At 44.7% G+C, this 21,120-nt stretch overlaps 1 protein-coding gene across 1 annotated transcript in view; it reads left to right on the forward strand.

The window, feature by feature from the left end:
• LOC128845518 (coagulation factor V-like) overlaps positions 1 to 21,120 on the forward strand; it is a 64,154-nt gene that overhangs the window by 18,017 nt on the left and 25,017 nt on the right. The window contains exons 8-14 of the mRNA XM_054044300.1: positions 4,168 to 4,345; positions 5,192 to 5,294; positions 9,524 to 9,735; positions 10,750 to 10,900; positions 12,304 to 12,516; positions 13,994 to 16,019; positions 20,056 to 20,230. Of these exons, the coding sequence (XP_053900275.1) occupies positions 4,168 to 4,345; positions 5,192 to 5,294; positions 9,524 to 9,735; positions 10,750 to 10,900; positions 12,304 to 12,516; positions 13,994 to 16,019; positions 20,056 to 20,230 (3,058 nt within the window). The remainder of the gene's footprint in view (positions 1 to 4,167; positions 4,346 to 5,191; positions 5,295 to 9,523; positions 9,736 to 10,749; positions 10,901 to 12,303; positions 12,517 to 13,993; positions 16,020 to 20,055; positions 20,231 to 21,120) is intronic.

Raw genomic sequence — 21,120 nt, forward strand, 5'->3', positions numbered from 1 at the left:
ACTGTTGTGGTTTCCCCTTCTAGGTGCTGGAGTGTATCAATGTTCCTGCTCTCCAGCAGTCTTCCGCTTCATTAGCTCACAGTGCCGTTCCTGCAGTGGCTGGTGGGGGGAACCTGGGCCCATCCTTTACTTCAGATTCCGGCTCAGGGACTCTCTACACAACAGCCAAGATCAGTTCCCTGCACCTTGCTGCCTTTCCCTGAGCCGCTTTCATACCTCTTGGCCTGCCCCCCTCCTCTGGATTTGCCAGTCCCTTCACTCCCTCCTCCCAGGGAGTAACCATAGGCTACCTGCCTCTGTAGCCCCAGCCACATCTCCCTTCTCCCGGGAAGTGACTGCACATATCTCCCTGCTAATTTCCTGTCTTTTGTAGAAGCCCCACCTCTCTCTCACAAATGAGCTTCTCTCTGATTAGCTACCTCCAACCCAAAGCTCCCTTGTTTACAACCTAATTAGCTGATTGGGCCCACCTGACCTAATGCAACTCTTGCAGTTTCAGTGTGGGGCGCACACCCCATCACAAGGACCTAAAGACTTAAATAGACCATAGATGGTCTTACATGACAATGATACCAGAACACTTGGAAACATATAGACATGTCACATGAGCTGTCCTTTGTAAATGAATGCGTTTTGAGAATTAACCATCTTGTTGTGCCTACGCTTCTGAGAGAACGATTAATTCATCTGTCACATGGAGGACATATGGAGATGAGCCTAACCAAAAGACAACTGCGATAAGACTTCTGGTGGCCAGGGATGGACAAGCAAGTTGCGGAAATAATCAAGAATTACATGGCTTGTCCTAGAAGTGTCAACCTTAGCCTAGATCAATCCACACAAGCGGTCCATTTCCTGGACACTACTGTGCTAATAAGCGATGGTCACATAAATACCACCCTATACCGGAAACCTACTGACCGCTATACTTACCTACATGCCTCCAGCTTCCATCCAGAACACGCCACACGATCCATTGTCTACAGCCAAGCTCTAAGGCCTGGTCTACACTAACCCTCCAATTCGAACTAAGGTACGCAACTTCAGCTACATGAATAACATAGCTGAAGTCGACGTACCTTAGTCTGAACATACCGCGGTCCAGACGCGGCAGGCAGGCTCCCCCGTCGACTCCGTGTACTCCTCGCGCCGAGCAGGATTATCGGAGTCGACGGGGAGCACTTCTGGGTTCGATTTATCGCGTCCAGACAAGACACGATAAATCGAACCCAGAAGTTCGATTGCCTGCCGTCGAACCAGCACGTAAGTATAGACAAGCCCTAAGATACAACCGCATTTGCTCCAATCCCTCAGACAGAGACAAGCACCTACAAGATCTCTATCAAGCATTCTTAAAACTACAATACCCACCTGCTGAAGTGAAAAAACAGATTGACAGGGCCAGACGAGTACCCAGAAGTCACTTCCTACAAGACAGGCCCAACAAAGAAAATAGCAGAACACCACTAGCTGTCACCTTCAGTCCCCAACTAAAACCTCTCCAGCGCATCATCAAAGATCTACAACCTATCCTGAAAGATGATCCTTTACTCTCACAGATCTTGGGAGACAGACCTGTCCTCGCTTACAGACAACCCCCCCACCTAAAGCAAATACTCACCAGCAACCACACATCACTGAACAAAAACACTGACCCAGGAACCTATCCTTGTAACAAACCCCGATGCCAACTCTGCCCACATATCTATTCAAGTGATATCATCATAGGACCTAATCACATCAGCCATGGCATCAGGGGCTCGTTCACCTGCACATCTACCAATGTGATATATGCCATCATGTGCCAGCAATGCCCCTCTGCCATGTACATTGGCCAAACCGGACAGTCCCTACGCAAAAGAATTAATGGACACAAATCTGACATCAGGAATCCTAACATTCAAAAACCAGTAGGAGAATACTTTAGCCTGTCTGGTCATTCAATGACAGACCTGCAGGTGGCAATTTTGCAACAAAAAAGCTTAAAAAACAGACTCCAACGAGAAACTGCTGAGCTTGAATTGATATGCAAATTAGATACAATCAACTTAAGCTTAAATAGATTCAATGTTTGTAATGGCTCAGCCATTCCCAGTCTCTATCGCCCCATGTAAGTACTCTCACACTTCTTATCAACCAGTCTGTACTGGGCTATCTTGATTATCACTTCAAAAATTGTTTTTTCCCCTCTTACTTAATTGGCCTCTCAGAGTTGGCAAGACAACTCCCACCTTTTCATGCTCTCTGTATGTGTGTATATATATCTCCTCAATATATGTTCCATTCTATGCATCCGAAAAAGTGGGCTGTAGCCCACGAAAGCTTATGCTCAAATAAATTTGTTAGTCTCTAAGGTACCACAAGTACTCCTGTTTTTTTTGTTTTTTTGAGAAAACCTTCGGCCTCCTTCTCACACCAGTTCTTGATCCCAATTGTCCATGGGAGAAACTGGCTCCTGACCTAATGGGAGCATTTGAAGATCAGCCTGTTACACAGAGGTTTGTCATAGGAATGGTAAACTATCATTCAAATTGGCCACAAGTTACATTCACTGGTAAGGTTACCTCTGAAATAGTAAATAAGTTTAATGTCATCAGTTTTTGCCCGAGAAGGGTTTCCCAAGGAATTGGTACCTGACAATGGAATGCAAATAACTTCTGCTGAAATGCAACGCTACCTCATTAGCAGTGGTATCAAACGCAAAACGGTTTCTTTATACCATCCAAGAGCCAGTGGTCTACTTGACCAGGGAAAGAAGCTTTACATGAAACACTGTTTGCTTACGGGACCACTCCACAGTTAACACCAGGAGTATTACCCTTTGAACTGTTAAGAGGACACAAGGCTGGTAAATGATTTACTACCTGTCAAGGGTCTACATGTTCTCCTTTTTCAACCAAACTTTCTGATGAAACTAATCCTGAATGTGTTAAGAACAAACAGGAGAAATATAGGCAGTGTGTATACTGTAGGGTGCTAAACCTCACAAATTTGAAATTGGAGATCTTGTTCGTGTGAAGCTGTCATACAAAGTCAAAAAAGAACGTTCAAGATATTCCTTTCCTTTGCAGATAACAGAAATCTGAGAAGATTCTGCTGGATTAATAGATCAAAAGAAATAGAACACTTTGAGATTCTCCACAGCTCATCAGCCAGCAGCTGAAGAAGAGAATGCTGATTTCCACCTTGGACCAGAGAACGTTGATGACACCAATAATAATGATGGACAATCTATAGTAGTAGGAATTACTCCACTACCCGATCTTGTTCCTGCCTCTCCGGGTATTAGGAGAAGTGTGAGACAAAAGAAACTGCCTAAAAGATTGGAAGACTTTGTTACTGGACTCAAGTGATAGTCTGGAAGTGACTGAAGTTTTACAATGGTTATTCTAAAGGGGGAAGGTGTGTTGTATCTAGTTAGATGCAGATAGCTATCCCAGTGTGTGTTTGTAAATTTGTTCCTAGCTGGCTCCTGTAGCTTTGAGTTCAGGAATTACAATTCCCAGGATGCACCAGAAGAGAGGGAGAGGATTGAGAGGAGAAGGAAAGGAAGAGAGTGAGGGGAATAAATCTTACCTTTGCTGTTATCACGCTTCTACAGCCTTTCTCAAAAGGGTCCATGTACAAAACAGCCACAGTTCATGGCTAAACCACAACTGCTCACCTCATTTCATGAATGCTACCTATTCTTAGCCATCATTGGGAATTCCACTGTCTTTGAAACCTTGATGTAACATTGATTAAGTCAAGTCTCTTGATTTGGATTCAGGATATCAGAGTTCAATTCCTGGCTCTGCCACAGACTGTGACACCTTGGGCAAGTCACTCAGTCCTTCTGTGCTTCCCTTTCCTATTTGTAAAATGGGAGACGTAATACTTCCTCTCTCCCCTCCTTTGTTTGTCTTGAAAATTTTGATTGGAAGCTCTCTCATACTGTGTGTTTATATAGTGTCTAGCACAATGAGAACCCTGGCCTTGGTTGGGTCTCTAGCTGCTACTGTAGCACAAATCATAATAATCTATTTTATAGAGCTGTGTCTAATCTAGATCTGTTTTTTCCCATGCAATGGGCTTCTGCTATTTCCCCTGGGAGAGTATTCTACCATCTAGTGGATCTCACCATTAAGAAGATATTATTGATACTTTTTCCCTTTTTTTTTTTTTAAGGCAATATAAAGCTCAGTACTTGGACAACTTCTCAAATCTCATTGGGAAGAAGTATAAAAAGGCTGTTTTCAGGCAGTATGCAGATGCCAACTTCAATAAGCGTCTGGAGACTCCCCGGCCCAAGGAAATGGGAATTCTGGGCCCTATTATCAGAGCTCAGGTTAGAGACATAATCAAGGTAAGTGGCGAGGGCCAAATACAAAGACTGTATGTACTGTGGTGTAACTTACTGTAAATGTAAACTAACTTACTGTAAACAAGAAACCGCTTGTGTTGTATTCTTTGTCAGACAATGTGTAATGATACAAAGAGTGGCCATATTTGAAGGTATGAGCACAAGGGGACAGAGTTAAGTTTAAGTTTGCAGTCTTGTATCTGCCATCCCTGACTTTGGGTGCTGGGTTTATCAATCTTAACTTTGCATTGATTTTTGTAAAGAATATTTAAAATAGCTGGTCCAAAACCCCAACTCCAAACACACCTGAACTTCGGGGAAGTTCGAATCTGTCTGAACTTTATGAACCCATAATCTCTACCTTAGAGACTAACAAATTTATTTGGGCGTAAGCTTTCGTGGGATATGTCCCACTTCATCAGCTGCATGGAGTGGAAAATACAGTAAGCAGGTATAAATATACAGCCCATGAAAAGATGGGAGTTGCCACAAGGACTCCTCCTTGTTTTTAAGGGATCCCAGTGATTCCAATCTGTGGCTCAGCACTCTCCATGGCTTTGTGTGCCTGGCAGTGTGGGAAGATCTCCTGAGGACGGCGTTCTCATCAGCTGCCTGAGACCAGGCAGAACAAGAGCAGCCCCAATCCGTGGGCTCCACAAATGTTCACGTTGCAGTATAGCTCCTGGTTTAACGTCGCCAGATTTTTCTTTTAAGGAGTGTTTCTTCCCCTGAGCACTTTCGGTGCTGAAATCTGCAAGTTTCGCTCTCACTGGGATTTGTAGCAATGTACCCAGACCAGGATTCACTGAATGCTGAACTCATACTTTCTTCATCTTCATATCTACGTAGATTGTGTTCAAAAATATGGCCAGTCGACCCTACAGCATTTACCTTCATGGAGTGACACTTTCAAAGGATGCAGAAGGAGCCACTGACCCCCTGGATTCCACAGGTCAGAAACTGTTCACATGTGCACAATATCAAAAGTGTTATTTTGTTTAGGGTCTCTCTTTGCCTTTAGGGGGTCATGTAATTGATTAGGGCACAGGAGTGGGAGACCTGCGTTTTGTTCCCAGCTCTGCCACTGATCTGCTGCCTGATTTGGGGTAAGTTGCATCTCTTCTCCGTGCCTCATTTTCCCCATCGGTAAAATGGGGATTATGTTAAATGCCCACTTTTGTAAAGTGCTTTGAGATCTACAGATGAAAAATAAAATGTAAATATGCTAAGCAGCACTATTATTTAAAAAAAAAAACTGTGTGGACGTGTTCCTCGACTTCAATGAGCTAATGTCAGTTTACACCAGCCAAGGATCTCATCCAACATAACATAAGAACAGCCATACTGGGTCAGACCAATGGTCCATCTAGCTTCGTATCCTATCTGACAGTGGCCGGTACCAGATGCTTCAGAGGGAATGAACAGAATAGGGCAATTTCCAGTGATCCATCCCCTGTCGTACAGTCCCAGCTTCTGGTAATTGGAGCATGGGGTTGGGACCCTGACCATTTTGGCTAATGGCCATCGATGGACCGACCTGTCCTCCATATTCTTATCTAATTATTTTTTGAGCCCAGTTATACTTCTGGCCTTCGTAGCATCCCCTGACATTGAGTTCCACAGGTTGACTGTGCGTTGGGCAAAGTAGTACTTTTGTTTTACACCTGCTGCCTATTAATTTCATCGGGTGATCGTTAGTTCTTGTGTTATGTGAAGGAGTAAATAACACTTCCCTCTTCACTTTCTCCTCACCATGCATGATTTTATAGACCTCTATCATATTCCCCCCCCCCTTAATTGTCCCTTTTCTAAGATGAACAGTCCCAGTCTTTTTAATCTCTGCTCGTACAAAAGCTGTTCCATACCCCTCATCATTTTTGTTGCTGTTCTCTCCACCTTTTCCAATTCTGAGAGATCTTTTTTGAGACAAGGTGACCAGAACTGCACAGTTCAAGATATGGGTGTATCACGGATTTATATAGTGGCAGTATGATATTTTCTGTTTTAATATCTATCCCTTTCCTAATGGTTCCTAACATTCTGTTTGCTTTTTTGACTGCTGCACAGAGTGGATGTTTTCAGAGAACTAACCATGTTGACTCCAAGATCCTTCTGAAGTGGTAACAGCTAATTTAGACCCCGTCATTTTGTATATATAGTTGGGATTATTTTCTCCGATGTGTATTATTTTGTATTTATCAACATTGAACTTAATCTGCCATTTTGTTGCCCAGTCACCCAGTTTAGTGAGATCCCTTTATCACTATTCACAGTCAGTTTTGTACTTAACTGACTTGAGTGCTTTTGTATAGCTGCAAATTTTGCCACCTTTCTGTTCAACCCCTTTTCCAGATCATTTATGAATAAGTTGAACACATTTCCCAATACAGATCCTTGTGGGAACCCGCTATTTACCTTTCTCTGTTGTGAAAACAGACCCTTTATCCCTACCCTGTATTTCCTATCTTTTAATTAGTTACTGATCTAGGAGAGGACCTTCCCTCTTATCCCACGACTGCTTACTTTGCCTTTGGTTAGGGATTTGTCAAAGGCTTTCTGAAAGTCCAAGTACACTATATCTTCATATTCTTTGCATGGTTAAATAGTAACGGAGGAGAAGAAATATTAGAAAATATTAAGAAGCATAGCTAAGGGAAAAAGAGAAATGTTTTCTGCTGTGATATGAGATGAGGCTGAGAGATACAGAAAGAGCAGAAGTAGCAGCAGGAAAAGTCATCAACAGTGGCAAGACTGTGTATCCACAATCTTGGATAGTGAGGATGCTCGTGCTGGGCGAGCAAACGAGAGACTACACAGAAGTTAGGGGCTATGAAATAAGCTGTAGCCAGTCCATGGAAGGCTTTAGAGAAGGAAGAGGGGACGTTTTATTTCCTGATTCCTGGAAAGAATGGGAGAGTCAGTGGATTTGTTCAAAGACCGGAAAGATGTGATTGCACTTCTTTTTGTATGAGTCAGACAGCAAGCACAGTAGTTTGCAGTCAAGATGGAAGGGCATATCAAGTGGGGTCTGGTTCTATTCAATATCTTCATCAGTGATTTAGATAATGGCAGAGAGAGTATATTGTGATATAGCATGGCCAGAGGGCAGCAGGAGAGTGATAGATGAGAGATATGTAAGCCCCAGGATGAGGAGAGCCTTATTCCCTGTAGAGGGAAGAGAGGCTGCTACAGATTAGAGCACCTGAAACCAATTAAGCCAATTAGAGCAGCTGAAGCCAGTCACCTGATTAAACCCCACCCCTGCTTCAATCAGACAGTTGGAGGAGTTGAAGCGGAGTGGTTTGGTGTTGGAGCAGAGAGCAGTTTGGAGGAGAGCAGTTTGAAGAAGTGCTGTGGCGGGCCAGAAGACCAAGACCCTAGATAAAGGGAAACCCGGCTTGCGCAGACCAGAGGGACTCTACAGGCGCAAGGGATTGGGAGAAACTTGGCCCAAGCGGAGAGAGGGCAGGAGGCCCCACAAGCTGAAGGGCCGGAGAGGGAAGTAGCCCAGGGGAAGGAATTGCTAGTTCAAGTGGTTCGCTGCTATCCTTAGGGCCCCTGGGCTGGGACCCGGAGTAGAGGGCGGGCCTGGGTCCCTCCCTCTCCACTCCCCTTTTCTGGGACACTACTGGGACAGTTGATACCCCAGTTCAGGGATGAGAAATGGCGCCCTGAACCCCCACAAGACGAGAAAGCGCGGTACTCCTCATAATAGTGCCGGTAATTTGCCACAATATTTATAAAGTTTGTGGCTGATATGAAGCTGGGAGGGGTTGCAAGTGCTTTAGAGGATACGATTAAAATTCGAAATGATCTGACAAACTGGAGAAATGGTCTGAAGTAACTAGAATGAAATTCAATAAGGACAAATGAAAGTACTCCACTTAGAAAGGAACAATCACTTGTGCAAACACAAAATGGGAAATGACTGCCTAGGAAGGAGTACTGCGGAAACCCCCCACTCCAAGCTAAATATGAGTCAACCGTGTAACACGGTTGCAAAAGAAGGCAAACGTCATTCTGGCATGTATTAGCAGGAGTGTTGTAAGCAAAACACAAGAAGTAATTCTTCTGCTCTACAGTGTGCTGATTAGGCCTCAACTGGAGTATTGTGTCCAGTTCTGGGTGCCACATTTCAGAAAAGATCTGGACAAATCGGAGAAAGTCCAGAAAAGAGCAACAGAAATGACTAAAGGTCTAGAAAACATGACCTTTGAGGGAAGATTGAAAAAATTGGGTTTGTTTAGTCTGGAGAAGAGAAGACTGAGGAGGGGACATAAGTTTTCAAGTACATAAAAGGTTGTTACAAGGAGGGAGGTAATTTGTTCTCCTTAAACTCTTAGGATAGGACAAGAAGCAATGGGCTTAAATTGCAGCAAGGGAGGTTTAGGTTGGACTTTAGGAAAAACTTCCAAACTGTCAGGGTAGTTAAACCTTGGAATAAACTGCCCAGGGAGGTTGTGGAATCTCCTTCATTGGAGATTTTTAAGAGCAGGTTAGATGACCATGCCTGACAGGTGTTTTAGATATTACTTAGTCCTGTCATGAGTACAGGGGGCTGGACTAGATGACCTCTCAAGGTCCTTTCCAGTCCTTTGATTCTATTTCTGCAGCATTAACTTCAACTGATTAGATGCTGTTTTATGGGTGATGGTTTGGTATAGGAAGAATGTAGTGAGTAGCAGGTTTGTTGTAGAAATAGAATGGAGCTGGCTCTAGCCAGGACGTATGCTTAGAGCCAAGGCAATTCCTTCTGAATCTGCCTCCCCAACAGTGTGCAGTTCACTGTCACCTTAAAATGTCACAATTAAAATATAGAATGTTCTGCCCCAGATATGAACAGTCCTTGTTCAACAGTTTTTTTGTCCTTCTGTAGTGCCTTTCATCCATGGATCTCAAAGTGATTTACACGCATCATTCATTTAGCTTCATGACAAGTCTCTAAAGTAAGTGATAGAATTCCCATTTAGCACATGGGAGCTTAGCAGGGACAACTATGCTGTATCTAGGTCCCCATACTCAATTGTTTTTGAAATGTAGACCTGCCCAAAGTACATATTGGACTTCAAGTGCCTGAAGGTGCACTGACTTCATCAGAGCTATGCCAGTTTACACCAGTCATGAATCTGGCTCTAGTTTGTAAGTCCTAATAAAGTTTCTCTCATTTTATTTCTCCTTCAGACAACAGCACGCTGAGTAAAGCCGTTCAACCAGGGGAAACCTACACGTATAAATGGAGCATCGTGGACACCGATCAGCCCACTGCACAGGATGCCCAGTGTCTAACGAGATTATATCACAGTGCTGTAGATGTAACCAGGGATATAGCCTCTGGACTGATTGGCCCACTTCTGATTTGTAAAAGCGAAGCACTGGACAAGAGGGGTGTGCAGGTATGATCATATTGTACAACCTCTGAGGGGGCAGGGGGAAGGGGGCTCCTGTCTGTGTGCAGTGTTTGAACTACAGGGGAATTTGGTTTCATTGATTGATCCCTTAGAGAAAAGGCCTCTAGAACTGAACTGGGATCGGGTCACTAGGCTTCTGTAGAAGTCAGTCTAAAAACCTGTAGAATGTAATGAGGTATGAGATCTGTAGGGTGGTTCAAAGAACTTCTCCAAAGGAACTCCCTAGTTGGGACATTAAATTCTATAGGATGAGTCAAAAACCCTAAAATAAGGGGATTGTTTTCTATTAAATTCGATAGGACTTTTCTATAAGGGCTGCTTGCAGTGATAGCTTTTAGCTGCCTGCTGGCATATTTGGCCCCAGATTTAGTGTGCTCGTTGGGGCTTTCAGTTAGAAAGATCAGGCTGCTAGTGATTTCTTTCATGGTGCTTTGTTTGCCAAGACAAGAAATTGCGAAATCCTGGTTCTAGACACCACCCTAAACTTCCCCAAAGTTTGAAGGTATGCAGGGAGAAAGGGAGGAAGTTCTGACCCCAATCTATCATAGGTTTAACCTAGGTCTGAAACCCCAAACTTTGGGGATCCAGAAGCATTGCAAGGGGGTTGCTGGGAGAGTTCTTCTTCCACTTCCCCTCCATGGGGCCAAAAGAAGGAATCTACTTTGGCAGTGGCTCAGACACCAACCACTAGTGAGTGGAAGCAGTGACTAAAGCGCCTGCACGTACAGCAACAAGTGCCCCAGTAAGGGGAGCCCAGCTCATAGCAGCCATGCTAGTAGCTGGTCCAGTGTCACCCAGTGAGTCGGTTGCAGAGGTAGGAATGGAACCCAGGAGTCCGGAACCCCAGTCCCTTGCTCTAACCACTGGACTGTGCTTCTGTTCACTTGAATGGGAAGTTTGCCTCTGGAGGGGTGGCAAGATTAGGCCCTTAATATACCCCACTATGTATCAATTAGCTGCTTGCAAAACTTACCCTGCCGTGTCTGCTGTCTTTTTCAGAAAAAGGCAGATGTAGAGCAGCAGGCCGTGTTTGCCGTGTTTGATGAAAACAAGAGTTGGTACTTAGAGGATAACATCAAGCAGTACTGCAGCAACCCCTCCAGCGTTAAAAGGGATGATCCCAAGTTCTACAGGTCTAACGTAAAGCACAGTGAGTGGGAAACTAGGCCCAAGGGGAAGTGAAAGTGGCCCCTGCCCTGAGATTGTGTGCTGAAGGATGGATGTGTGCTGAAAGCACGAATGAGCAGAGTTTTCTGGTTCTGGCCTCAAGGATCTGCTATTTCCAGAATTTCATAGGGCAACTTAGCCGCAAACAAGCTCATCATAAGCCAGGCAAGTGTAAACCAGGAAGGGGAAGTGAGAGTGGTCTCAGCAGCCCTGCATGGGCTTCTGGGCCACCAACTGCAGTCCATTGAGGTAGCACCTGGAGGTGGGGGGTGGAGGTATCCGTGACTGTGGGAGACAGAGGTAGAGTACCTGGGTGAGGGACTGGGGTTCTGGTAAATGTCTGCGTAGAGCCTGGCAGAGGGGAATGGATACTGGGCGTGAGTGGTTATAGTGGGCAGGGGCTGGCAGGGTTCCTGGGGTGGTGACAAGGAACAATCTGTGATGCTGCACCTGTTTGCCCTGGGGTGGATGGGGGAAGGAATCAGGAGGGAACTAAAGGGAGGGATGTTGGGAAGAATCCAGAAGTCAGCCAAGCAGCTGCATGCCTCGTACTGCATGCTTTTGGGTTTGGAGCAAGCTGCAGCTATGAGCATGGCACTAAGCAATTGGTAAGTGTTAATGAATCTGTTAACTTGACAGTGGGGAGGGGAGCCTGGCTGCTCAGCCCTGTGTGTGGCCTCAGTGCATGTAGTTGTGAAAAGCTGCCTCCTTAGAGCCACAGCACAAGGAAATCAGGAGGGAGCATGTGGTCCAGTAACACACAGGATAGCAGAGCAGCCAGAGAAACTGCTGATGCAACGCTAGCCTCTGGGGTTTCTTCCAGTGTTTGACTCTAGCTTGTGAATCTGAGCATGTGTCCTGAAGGCATATGCCTTCCCACAATAGCTGGTGACTATGATTGCACAAGCACTAGGAGCCCATTTCTCACCCTCCCCAGCGTACCCGGCCCAGGTCACCCACAGACCTGTGTTATACAGTGAGTAATGCAGAACCCAAAAGTGAAAAGTAAACACAAGTGAAATTGACTCGTAGTCTGTTTTCACAGCTAGCTAGCTGAGAGAAATGTACAAAATAAACAATTTAAAAAATATATATTTGAATTCTTTCACCCTGAATCCATTATAGGGTGACTAGGAACAGAGGTAAGGGCATGTTATTTTAATATGTGATTTTTTTTTTTTTAAACCTAATGGTGTCCCTTCAAATGAAGGTGACTGGATTGCAGCCCAATTTCATTAGAGTGCCAATAATCTTTCTGTCTAGATACAAAGATGTGTCAGTTCCATCCCTGATGTCACTCCATTGAAGGCATGAATTTAGCTTACCATCTTGCATACTGGTGAGGCTTTAAGGTGCAGTAATATCATATCTTGTGCTTTGTTTTAGCAATAAATGGCTACATGTCTGACAGAACTGAAATCCTTAGATTTTGCCATGACGATATTGTGCAGTGGCACGTCTCCAGTATTGGCACCCAGGATGAGGTAGTGTCCATACGCTTTTCTGGTCACACTTTTTTGACTCGAGGGAAGTATGAAGATGTACTGAATCTTTTTCCCATGAGTGGAGAATCGGTCACTGTAGAAATGGACAACGCTGGTACGTGGCAGGACTGCTGTGTTTGTTTAATGATCTGCTAAGAGATTTCGTAGCTAGAGTCCATAAGGACTCATAAAAATAGAAAAGCTTTGAATAAATTGCATACAAAATTTCAGCCCCTCTAAATCTTTCCCTAGATTACAGCAAGCGTGATTGATACACATGGGGTATATGTATGCTGGCTGCACATGACACAGCAGTGCATATGCTATACTTACTGATGATTCTGATTTGCTTTTGAGCACTCCCCAAAAAAATCCTTACTGTGGGACTAGTTGTATAACTGTCATTTGAGGCACTGTATTGAAGTTCTCGTAAAAATCTATAGAAATGGAAAAATGTCCACATCTAAACCAGCAGGCTTGATGCCTTGAAGTAGAAGGGTTTAGATCCCTTAATTATTTATCCTGTTTAAAGTACCTGTGAATGTTCTCCTTGTCCATATAAATGGCTAGTTCTCTGCTAACTTCTTGGCTCTAGTGATACCTTCTGGCAGTGAGTTCCACAGGCTAATTATGCATTATGGTTACTTTTTTTTAAAGGAAAATGTTTACATGAAGCTGGAAACCTCCATCAGACTTAACAGAAATCTCCAAAGTCATACTTTTGTACTTCTCCATCATTATTGTTTGGTTTTAGTATTTGATCACCTCCTTCCCTCCCTAGACCTTCTTTTCCAGTTCTTGTAAAATGTGTTCATTATTGTTGACTTTGGAAATAATGTAAGGAAAGCAATGCAATTCTGTCACGTAATTTTCTACCTCCTCTATATTTTAAATCTGGCATCTTTTTCAGGTAAAAGCCATTTTTGTCCCTCTCTCCCATGTTTTATTCTGGGACATGCCATGAAATGCAAAGAGCCTGGACTCAATTGATGCGCTGTGCCCATTTATTCTCATGTAGGCCAATCTAATGTGGAATTTCACTGTCCTATTAAAGACCTTCACCCTCCAGAGGGTTTTAAATTATTGTAACATATCTGATTTTGAAATGATTTAAAATGCCTGTGAGGATTTTTATCATGATCAGTATTTTCTCATCCTTAGGTTTATACACATAACACAAGAGACATAACCCAAACTCCCAGTTCAAACTTTGCAAAGTTTGGATCCCTATCTAAACTTCACAACTGTCCTCTTGTTTCCATCTAGTTTTGGTCTCTTATCTCCCTTTATATCACGGGTTGTACCAAACACTGGAAACCAAATAACCCTAAACTTTAGGGAAGTTGAGATCCACATCTGTTTCTGAGCTTTATGGGTCAGTTGTATTCAGTATTCATGATTTATTGCTTCGGTTATGCCTAGAAATCTCAATCAAGGACCAGAGCAATATTGTGGGGTGCTGTACAGACTAATAACACAGGAGACAGCCCCTGACCAGGAGAGTTTACAATCTAGATGGGACATGATAGGTGGGGGTCAAGCTATACAAATAATATGTAGTACCATTTTTTTTCTTTTTTCCCCAATTGCAGGTACGTGGCTTTTTGCATCCTGGGGTTCCCCTGAGATGAGCCATGGCATGAGGCTGAGGTTTAAAGATGCCAAATGTGAAAAAGATGTAGATTATTATTCTGATGAGGATGACTCGTACAAAATCATACATTTCTCCTCTGAGAAGACTTTTAAAAATGTGCCTGTCACCTCACCCCAAACTGGAGGAGAAAAAGGAGAAACATCAGAAAAAAAACAGTCTTCTGATGATTTTGATTACCAAGATTTTCTGGCCTCAAGTTTGGGACTTCGGACATTTAGGAATAAATCAATGGTCCAGGAAGAAATGCAGAATCTTACTGCTCTGGCCATAGATGAGAACTTTGGCACCAGCACTAAAAGTGCTGATGTGGCTGCTGGCTCAGATCCGCCATTCATGGAGAACAGTGATACCTTGGACACTGCTGTGCTCTGGGAAACACAAAGCACTGCTCCTCTCCCAACCAAGGCTGGGTCCCTCCATAAAGATTACATAGTGGCAGCAGAAGAACATTCACTGCCAGTCACCACAACAGTGAGTCCTGACTTGGCATCTGAAGCTGGAAACCAAAGTGACTATGAAGCAAATCAGAGTCAGATGTCAGGAAATTATGAGAAAACACTTGCAGGTGAACTACTGAGGACCAGGGAAGAAGCCCAAACAAAAGATGCAGCAGAACTGTTACCTGACAGAGGGGACAGCATGAAGTCCTTTGCAACACTCTCTTCAGAGGAGCCGCAAGAGGAAAATTCAGGAGGAGAATACAATTTCAGTAGAAATAGGGAAAGGCGAGACCTGATGGAGACTAAGTTTTACGCCGTTAAAAAGATGCGAGCCCTCTTCGATCGTATACAGCAAAATAAAAGTTTTTCCTCTCTAGGCAACACCAGTTCAGACAGAGCATCTCTTTCTGCTCACCATGCAGAGAATATCTCCAGTTCAGATATATTAGGGACTGACCAACTTACAAATGAATATGTTGAAGACCAGGGCGTGGAGGAGGAAGAAGAGGAGGAAGCCAAGAAAGAAAATGCTGAATTTCCCAAACATGCAGATAACTTGACTTTTGCTGTGGGACACAGGGCAGAAAACAATGAATTAAACATGTTCAATCTCCCGGACTTAGAACTACCCAAAGATAAACAAGAAAGAAATTTTACTCTAGATTATGCATCGGATATCTTAATTCCTACTCGCAGTCCAGTGGAGACAAAGGACATGCTGGGAAAGCTGTCGCCGACGGGTATGAAGTCTTCATCTAAAATTATGAATGAGGAAAGGAATTTGGCCTCTGGGAAGGAGAGTTATGGGATGGAGACAAATTCAGCTCAGGCTACTGATACATTACAGAATCATTCCAGAAATGCTACAATGCCTACAAGAGAGAGTGTATCCCTGAATAAGAAGCAAGGAAAATTCAAAGGCTACTCACAGTTTACAGAGGGTCATTGGAAAGTAAGCAGTAAGCATCCAACTCTGAAAGAGAGAAATGTGAATGGTACCTTGAGTACATCTGTGACTCGCATCAAGACCCGAAGGAGGAAAAAAGATAATCAAAAGTATAGTAGTCTCTCATTGACACCCAGAGGTGTGAGACCCCCAAAGATACCTGGAGAGCAAAACTGCACATTATTGTCCAGTGAGGCCAACCACACAGTGTCCCTTTGTGAGACCAACAATACAGCATTGCCCAGCGAGCCCAACCTCCTGGTTTTGCCAAGCAGGACTAACTACACGCTGACCCCAAGACAATTTAAGCCAGTCATCATAGGGCTTCCCAGTGGGAATGGGGACTACAAGGAGTATGTACCAGGAGGCTCTGATAGTGAGGAAATTGCAGATAACCTATATTCATATGAATACGCAGACTTCAATGATCCATACACAACAGACCCCAGATTCAACATTAATAATGTCCGTAACCCTGATGACATTGCTGTGCATTATCTACGTAGCAGAGGGAACATGAGGAGATACTACATCACAGCCGAAGAGGTCTTCTGGGACTATGCAGGATTAAAGAAAAGGTTGGGCCAAATTCTTCCTCTCTTGCCTCACACCCTGTTGCTAAATACCAGGCCACTGATTCAGATAGCTGTCCCACAGCAAAGCTACTGTTGTTGAAGGGTTATGGGATTTCTTAATCACACAAGTGCTGTTCAGTTTAACAGTCTGTAATGCAGTAGGTGAAGAGGAAGGAAGGACAGACCAGTGCTTTAGGGCACTAGCCTGAAATTCAGGAGACCTGGGTTTAATGCCCAGCTCTGCCGGGGACTTCCTGTGTGACCTTGGGCAAGTCACTTAGTCTCTCTGTGCCTCAGTTCCCCTTCTGTAAAATGGAGATAAAGCCCTTTCCTACCTCACAGGTGCTTTTGTGGGGATAAAATGCATTGAAGATTGGGAGGTGCTCAGATACTACAGTAATGAGGCCCACATCAATACCTCAGCTTGGTACGTGTGGATGGGATGGTTTGGGGCTCAGTCAAGAGAGAGCCTATAGGTTGCCAGTTTGAATCCAGCTTGGGTAGGTAGGGACTTAGGTGGAGATTTTTCAAAGTGACCTAAGGGAGTTTCAGTGGAGCTGGTGCCTAACACCCTTAGGCCCCACTGAAAATTCCAGCCTTATAGTTCCCACCTCTGAAGTTTTATTCAATCTCCAATACAAAATGAGGAGTTTGACTCTGTCCAGTTCCCAGCAGATAAATATCCACATCATGCAAATCACCACCACCATAGATGATTTTAATTAACCCCCTTGTTGCTAGTCTTAGCAGAGATCAAGAACTGATTGGACCATCGTGCATGAACCCCAAATTTGAGATGTTCACATTTTGTTTTGATTTGGAAAAAGTGGCTTTATTTCCCAACAAGCATTTGTAATCCCGTTTTTCTGAGAGAGAAATTCAACCTGTTAGAAATTTGAAATTTCATTGTGATGAACATCAACACTTAAATCAAACCATGCAAAATTACCAGTGGTTGCATATTTCTGTGCAAAATCTGCCTTTTTTTTTTCTTTCTAAAATTGCTACCCACAAAAATATTTGCACAGCCTGAATTTTCACTGTCTGGTGATTTTAGAACAGGAGCAGAAATTTCACTACAGCAAATTCAGTCTCCGAATTGTGTATTTTTCAAATTGTATTTCCAGGCTACTTGACAAACTTGTCTATTTCCCCCTTCCCAACTTTCCCCATGTAGAACCCTGCTTCAGCTCCACCTTCATTATTTGTATTTGCAAGATTGCCCAGAGGGCTCTGAGTTCTCCATATGTAAAAATCCTGAAGCTCAAATATTGAAATGATTTACCCTGTGTGGGGCAGATACTCGGCTGCTGATATAAATGACCATAGCACAACTGAAGTCAGTGGTGCTTCCCCCAGCTGAGGATCTGTCCCTGAGTCTTTGGAAGAGTTGAGAATAGAACCTACATCCATAAGAAACTGAATCAGCACTTAGAGTTTTGGTGAGGCAATAAGAATCCAGCTCCCTCTCCCACAGGTGTATCGGTACTGGAGAGCTAATGGGAATAAAGGTTGTAATTAGTTATCTGCTAAAATTTAGAGCCACATGAGGAAGCGATGATCCCAGGGCCTTTGCTCTAGTCCAGGGGTGGGCAAACTACGGGAGGCTAGCCCCGGACGCTCTCCTGCTGTCCCCCCTCCCCCACAGCCTCAGCTCGCAAGCTTGCTCCGCTGCCGCCGGCGCAATGCTCTGGGCAGCAGGGCTGTGAGCTCCGGGGGCAGCGCAGTTGCAGAGCCCGGCCTGACCCGGTGCTCTGTGCTGCGCGGTGGTGGCGTGGCTCGACTGTAGCACCGCCAGCGACCGTTGCTCAAGGCAGTGCGGTAAGGGGGCAAGGAGTGGGGGTGGTGGTCAGGGGGTGGGGGTGGATGGTGGTTGGGGGGGAATGGGGGTTGAATGGGGGCAGGGGTCCTCGGGGGCAGTCAGGAAGGAGGGGGGTTGGATGGGGTGGCAAGGGGCAGTCAGGGGCAGGGGTTCCGGGGGCAGTCAGGGGACAGGGAGAAAGGGTGGTTGGATGGGGCAAGGGTCCCGGGGGGAGGGGGAGGGCATGTCAGGAATGAGAGGAGGGGTTGGATGGGGCGGCAGGTATCCGGGGGCAGTCAGAGAACAAGGAGCGGGGGGGTTGGATGAGGCAGGAGTCCGGGGGGGGGGGGGGGGGGCAGATAGGAGGTGGAGGCCGGGCCATGACCTCCTCCCCTAACTGGCCCTACATACAATTTACGAAACCCGATGCAACCCTCAGGCCAAAAAGTTTGCCCGCCCCTGCTCTAGCCACTAGAGGAATAGTGATCTTTCCACTAAGGGTACATCTACACAGTCTGCGGCAGCAAGCCTTCCAAGTGCAGCTCAACATACTTGGCCTTGTGCTAACATTATAAAAATAGCTGTGTAGACAGTGTGTTGAAACTGAAGCACAGGCTGGCACTTGGTCTCTGACTCCCACCCCCCTCCCTAGGCTTCAAAGCCCAAGCCACATCTACACAGCTACAGTCACTCCTCACTTAACCTTGTAGTTATTTTCCTGAAAAATGCAACTTTAAGTGAAATGATGTTAAACGAATCGAATTTCCCCATAAGAATTAATGTAAATGGGGGGGTTAGGTTCCAGGGAAATTTTTTTCACTACACACACTCTCTCTCTCTCTCTCTCTCTCTCTCTAAGTTTTAAACAAACAATTTAATATTGGTACACAGCGATGATGATTGAGAAGCTTGGTTGAGGTGGAGGAGTCAGAGGGTGGGATATTTCCCAGGAAATGCCTCACTGCTAAATGAACTAGCAATTGACAGAGCCCTCAAGGGTTAACTTTCATACTCTATGAGGCAGCAGGAAAGGAGGGAGGGCAGACAGAGAGACACACCCTGTGTGTGAGAAAAAATGCACATTTCCCCTTTAAGTAGCTAAACCCAGGCTTAAGTACCCTGCCTTGTTAATTAAATCAGCTTGCTGAGATCTCTGTAGTGTGTCCCCCCACACACTCTATGGAAGATGGGGTAAGCGGGGTGCAGGAGCAGGGGGGAGGGGGAGACACCCTGACATTAGCCCTCCTCTTCCCCCCTCCCCCGTACAGCAAGCAGGAGTCTCTGGGAGCAGCTCCAAGGCAGAGGGCTGGAGCAGCACATGGCAGTGGGGGGAGGGACACAGCTGAACTGCAGGCAGCTGCTGTACAGGGAACTTAGGGGAGGGGGGAGCTGATAGGGAGGGCTGCTGGTCCATCCTGGTTCCAAGCCCCCACCAGCTAGCTCCAACAGGCTGCTCTTCCTGCAAGCAGTGGACAAAACAGGTGGCTGCCAAACGGAGGTTAGAAGGGAGCATTTCACAACTTTAAACGAGCACGTTCCCTAATTGATCAGCAACTTAACATCGAAACAACGTTAACCGGGATGACTTTAAGTGAGGAGTTACTGTATTTTTAGTTGGGTAGTGCAAGCCCGAGTCTGTTGTGGGCTGTGTAGATGTACCTTAGGTGACTATGGGGGACTAAACTCCTATTTCTCCACAGTTCAGTTGCATCTTTAAATGTGGTTGTGATCAGATGGCAAATATGCAAAGGGACACCTTCTCACTGAGCTGTCAGCATCACTTCCTCATGCGGCTCTGATTTATAGCTGATAACTAATTACATCCTTTATTCCCATTAGCTCTCCAGTGCTGATACATCTATGGGAGAGGGAGCTGGATTCTTATTGCCTCACCAAAACTCTTAAGTGCTGATTCAGTTTCTTATGGATGATGGTGTAAGAAGTATAAATAGCCCAGATGGATTTTCAGAAAACGGAATGTAGTGATATCATTTTGTATCACTTTAATACCCTGGATCATACATTTTCAGTGTGAATCACTGACATTTGTGTTGATTCTTTTTCCTCCAAAGCATTCCAACAGTAAATGTAACTGTTTCTCAGACTACATCTTGAGGGGGTTTTATGTGTAGGTCTTTAATTTTCATCATAAGATGTCCGTTTTTCTAATTCCATGATGTTTATGTTCCATTATGTCCTAATTCCATAATTTTTCTAATTCCATTATGTTCCCCTCAGCACAATGAGGAATGACAGAACCAGCCATGATGGGGGCAACACCATATACAAAAAAGTGATTTTCCGAAGCTATGTGGATAGTACCTTTACAACTCGGGAGCCTGAAGGGGAGTATGACGAACATCTGGGTATCCTGGGTCCTGTTATCAGGGCTGAGGTGGATGATGTCATCCAAGTAAGTCAAGGCTTCAGTGTTTGGTGCATGAAGGTTTCTTACGAGGATCTGAAGAGGCTGAGCTAGAACTGGTTGAAAAATATCAGTCATTTTTGGTGGGACATCTTGTAAAATTAATTTTTTTCTCAACTTCCCACCCAAAAAAGCTTAGTGTTTTAACACAAAACCAAAAAGTGGTGGTGGTAGGGGGGGAGATTTTTAGTTCTACAAAAGTTTGCTCTTTGAAAACTGAAAATTTTCCCCAAAACTCAACTGAAACATGAATTCTTTACTGAAAAAGGTTTTTCAGTGAAAAACCTGAAACTTTAGACAAAAATGAAAATGTTTTCATTTGTCTGAAAAGTCATTTTTTGTCTTAAAAATACTGTGATGTAAAACGTTGAGCAGTTCTCGTGTAAATGTAACTCGCTGGTCAGTATGTGTTACAGGTCCCCCCTCTGAGCCAATTCTCAGAGGACAGGAGTTGTCACAGTCCCCCCCACACTCACAGCCAGCTATGGAGCTTTAGCTCAAGTTGTAGCCACTCAAGTGAATGAGCTCTTTAAGGCGGTGGAACAGTCTTCCCCACGAGAAGCAGTCTCCATTGCTTGGGACTTAAAACTGGGTAGTATATTAGAATATTTACTATAAGGAAGGTGACCCCTCGTGGGATGGACTGAATGAAACAGGATACTTCAGGGGTTCTCAAACTGGGGGTCATGACCCCCTCAGGGGGTTGTGAGGTTATTATGTGGGGGGTCATGAGCTGTCAGCCTCCACCCCAAACCCCGCTTTGCCCCCAGCATTTATAATAGCGTTACATATAAAAAATGTGTTTTTACTTTATAAGGGGGGGGTCGCACTCATACGCTTGCTGTGTGAAAGGGATCACCAGTACAAAAGTTTAAGAA

Source organism: Malaclemys terrapin, chromosome 1, assembly GCF_027887155.1.
Source record: "Malaclemys terrapin pileata isolate rMalTer1 chromosome 1, rMalTer1.hap1, whole genome shotgun sequence".
Lineage (NCBI taxonomy): Eukaryota > Metazoa > Chordata > Testudines > Emydidae > Malaclemys > Malaclemys terrapin.